General features: G+C 55.5%; 1 protein-coding gene across 1 annotated transcript in view; it reads left to right on the top strand.

The window, feature by feature from the left end:
- Window positions 1–3,333, top strand: part of EBF4 (early B-cell factor 4) — a gene marked incomplete at its 5' end in the record, with an annotated part of 54,022 nt that extends 50,689 nt beyond the window's left edge. The window contains 3 exons of the mRNA XM_014546532.1: window positions 648–1,097; window positions 2,219–2,294; window positions 2,522–3,333. Of these exons, the coding sequence (XP_014402018.1) occupies window positions 648–1,097; window positions 2,219–2,289 (521 nt within the window). The remainder of the gene's footprint in view (window positions 1–647; window positions 1,098–2,218; window positions 2,295–2,521) is intronic.
- Between the last annotated feature and the right edge of the window lie 6 nt (window positions 3,334–3,339).

Raw genomic sequence — 3,339 nt, 5'->3', positions numbered from 1 at the left:
TATTTATTTGATTGATTTCAGAGAGGAAGGGAGAGAGAGACAGCAACATCCATGATGAGAATCATTGCTTGGCTGCCTCCTACACGCCCCCTACTGGGTATGGAGCCTACAACCCAGACACATACTGCCCTGACCGGAACTGAACCATGACCTCTTGGTTCATAGGTCGATGCTCAACCACTGAGCCACGCCAGTCGGGCCCTATGCTTTTCTTTAAAATTGACCAGCTGGAAGAGGGTGATATAGGACCTGGGCTGGAGATGACAAGGACCTACATTAAACTGGGAGAAAACAAAATACCCAGAGTGAGAGGTGATTGATAAGGGGAGCATATTTGTGGAGGAAGTTCAAGTGCTTGTTGTGTGAGCTCTGGCCCTGGACAGAGAGCCTTGTAACAGGAGCCTTCATCTACCCCCAAACTTTATCCCTGACCATTTGCCCCAGCTCCACTATGAACCCCAATCTTTGACTCTGAGAACTTTGGTACTCTAGGGCCCATAAATATTTTTCAGCTTCTCAGACTTCCAGTGGTTTTCAGCAGGAATCCTAGGCTGTTCCATCTCTTGCTCATCTCTCATCTTTGGGGCCACCTCCCGGTATTTGATTTTGTTGGATATTCTGGTTTTGCTTTTGTTTTTACCTAGTCTGACTCTGTCACCTCCAGCCCCGAGAAAGGGTCTCCAGAGCCCCCCAAAAGGCAAGTGTTGGCCCAGGACCTCAGAGGCTCCCAGCCTGCCTCCAGACCCTGCCCTGTACGGGTCCCCCCAGGACCTTCACAGCCCCCAGTGAGGTCTGGGCCTGGGGTCAGCAGCCCACGCTGCTCACTATGGTGCTGTCTCCCTGTTGTGTCTCCCACTGCCTTCCCTGCTGCACCTGCCCCTCCCCGCCCCGCCCCGGAGTCATGCCCTCTAGCCCCCCGCTGGCTGCTGCCTCCTCCATGTCCCTCTCGGCGGCTGCCCCCACCACCAGCGTCTTCTCCTTCTCACCTGTCAACATGATCTCCGCTGTCAAACAGAGGAGCGCCTTTGCCCCCGTGCTGCGCCCACCAAGCTCCCCAACCCAGGCCTGCCCCAGAGCCCACGGAGAGGGGCTTCCAGGTGAGTGAGTGGTTCATTCTGCCCCACTGTGGCCTGGTGGAGCAGCTGGGCTTGAGGGGCCCATGCCATCCACATCTCACCAGAGCCTCATGCCAGTTGACCAGTTCTCCCTGTAGGGTACAGAGCAAGGAGCTTTGTAGGAGTCCAAGGGGACCCCACTTCCCTGTCCTCATAGCTTGGGATGATCACCACTCCTGATGCTATCAACTGGCCACTTGACCAAGGGAAAGGGGACTCAAATTCCAGTTGGAGAAGGTCTGAAAACCATCCCAAGGCCCCACCCCATCCAGTTGAACCCAGGGCAGAGACCTAATACTCAGCTGGAGGAACCCCACGTGGACTGCATGCTTTTCACCTGTGTGTCCACTGGAGGGTAGCACACACCACTGTGAGGGACTGGGTCGCTTGCTGATGGAAGGGGACTGGCCTTGGACAAAGTTTAGCCCAGCTTCCTCCCCGCCATTTTCCAGATAAGAAATTGAGACCACATCATCCCTCCACATCCCAATTGTGAAATGGTTGTCATTTGCCACTTCATTTATCAGTCTCCTCCAACTCAACATCCAATTTCACAGCCTGAGCCCTAACCAATAGTGTATAGCAAGTCAAAAGAAGTCACATCCCCTAGAAGATGACTGTTAGGATGGGCTTGTTAGATAATGCTCTAGGATGATTTGAAAGGGCAATCCTTTTTTTGCCTTGTTTTTTTTTTTTTAACCCAAGACAGTTTAAAATGTGAGGGACATCGATACCAACCATGGGAGGGGGGTAGGCAGGGGCAAGGGTGATGGGAGTGATGAATGTCATGGAGATAGGGGAGGAAGCCACACTGCTGCTGCTGCCGCTGCATTGGGTATCAGTGCTCCTGGAGGCTGACCTCTTTTCTTTTCTGTCCTGGTACCTGGCCATCTGCTTCCTCACCTCGAGCCAGGCCCTCTGGCAAGCCTCGCCTAACTCTCTGCAATGCTGGTTCCAGACCAGAGCTAGGGCTGGCTGACTACCTCCAAGGCTCTTGATAGCACTGTACTCAGCCCTGTACACTGTCCCCAGCCCAGAGAGGGCAGGCAGATAAGCTCCCCAGGCTACACATGGCTTATAGCCCCTCCCCTTGGTTACTACAGACCAGCCTTTTGAGGATTCTGAGAAGTTCCACTCTCCAGCCCGGGGGCTTCAGGGCTTGGCGTACTCCTAATTACGGTAAGTCTCTGGCTGGTCCTTTCCCAGCCTTAGATGGGCTATCTCTCCAAAAGACCTTAGCAAGTATGGGGAGCTGGCGCCCAGGTCTTCCTCTCCAGGGCCCATCCAGACAACTGTCAGGGCCACGTAGCCCATGCAGTGGCCCAAACTGAACAAGTGTCAAGAAGTGGCTTCCTGTCCCCTGCAGCCAGCCTTCATTCAGGACCTTCTCTCCATCTCCCAACCAGGTCTGCAGGTCTGGCCCCTGCTGGCCCGGACTGGAGGTCCCACCAGGATTCACACCCATGGCCTGGATGGCAGCACAGACAGATGCAGGGCCAGGGCTGTGGACAGACCTCAACCCATGGGCCTGAATGGGGAGAGGACTTCCTCCCCATGCTCAAGGCCCTCCACAGGCTTCTTTCACCTCCCTTTCTTGGGGCTGGTCGAAGCCCCAGCACTGTGCTGATGCTTTTGGCAGGAGAGCATCCCAGGGAGGTGCTGGGATGTAGGACTTCGTACTCTGGACCGGTTCCTGTGGAAGAGATGGACTTTGTGCAGACCTGAGGCATCAGGTGACAGGAGCACAGGAAGTGGACTGTGGGAAAGGATAGCTCAGGGAGAGGTGGCCTGGGAAGATCCCATTTGTGTCTGGCCCATCTCGCTGGGCCAGCACCCACTTCTCTTTAGGGCAAGGGAGATGTCCAGCAGCCTCAGAAGGCTTGCCCAGGCTCCCATGGAGCTTCCGATGGCCGCTTGGCCCCATGGCTGCCCCACTCCCATCGCAGCCTGCACTCTCACGCTTGCCACATCATGAATCCCAGTGGGGGCTTCAGGCATGGCAGTGCAGAAGAGGGGGTGCTAGGCCCCTGAATTATGGGTCTTCCTCCCAATAGATGTCTCATGGACTCTGACCCCCACACACATGACTCTTTTGGTCCCATAGAACCATGGAACGGGCCCAGCTGCCCCTGGACTCACACTCTGCTCTGTTGGGGTTGGAGAAAACAGAACAATAAACACAGATGCAGGTGGCCACCCGGCCTCTCCTGCCTGCTTCCTTGGC

The sequence above is a fragment of the Myotis brandtii genome, unplaced genomic scaffold, assembly GCF_000412655.1.
Source record: "Myotis brandtii unplaced genomic scaffold, ASM41265v1 scaffold45, whole genome shotgun sequence".
NCBI classification, from domain to species: Eukaryota; Metazoa; Chordata; class Mammalia; order Chiroptera; family Vespertilionidae; genus Myotis; species Myotis brandtii.
The sequence above is the reverse complement of the archived record's forward strand: the minus strand, read 5'-3'. Positions and strand labels throughout refer to the sequence as shown.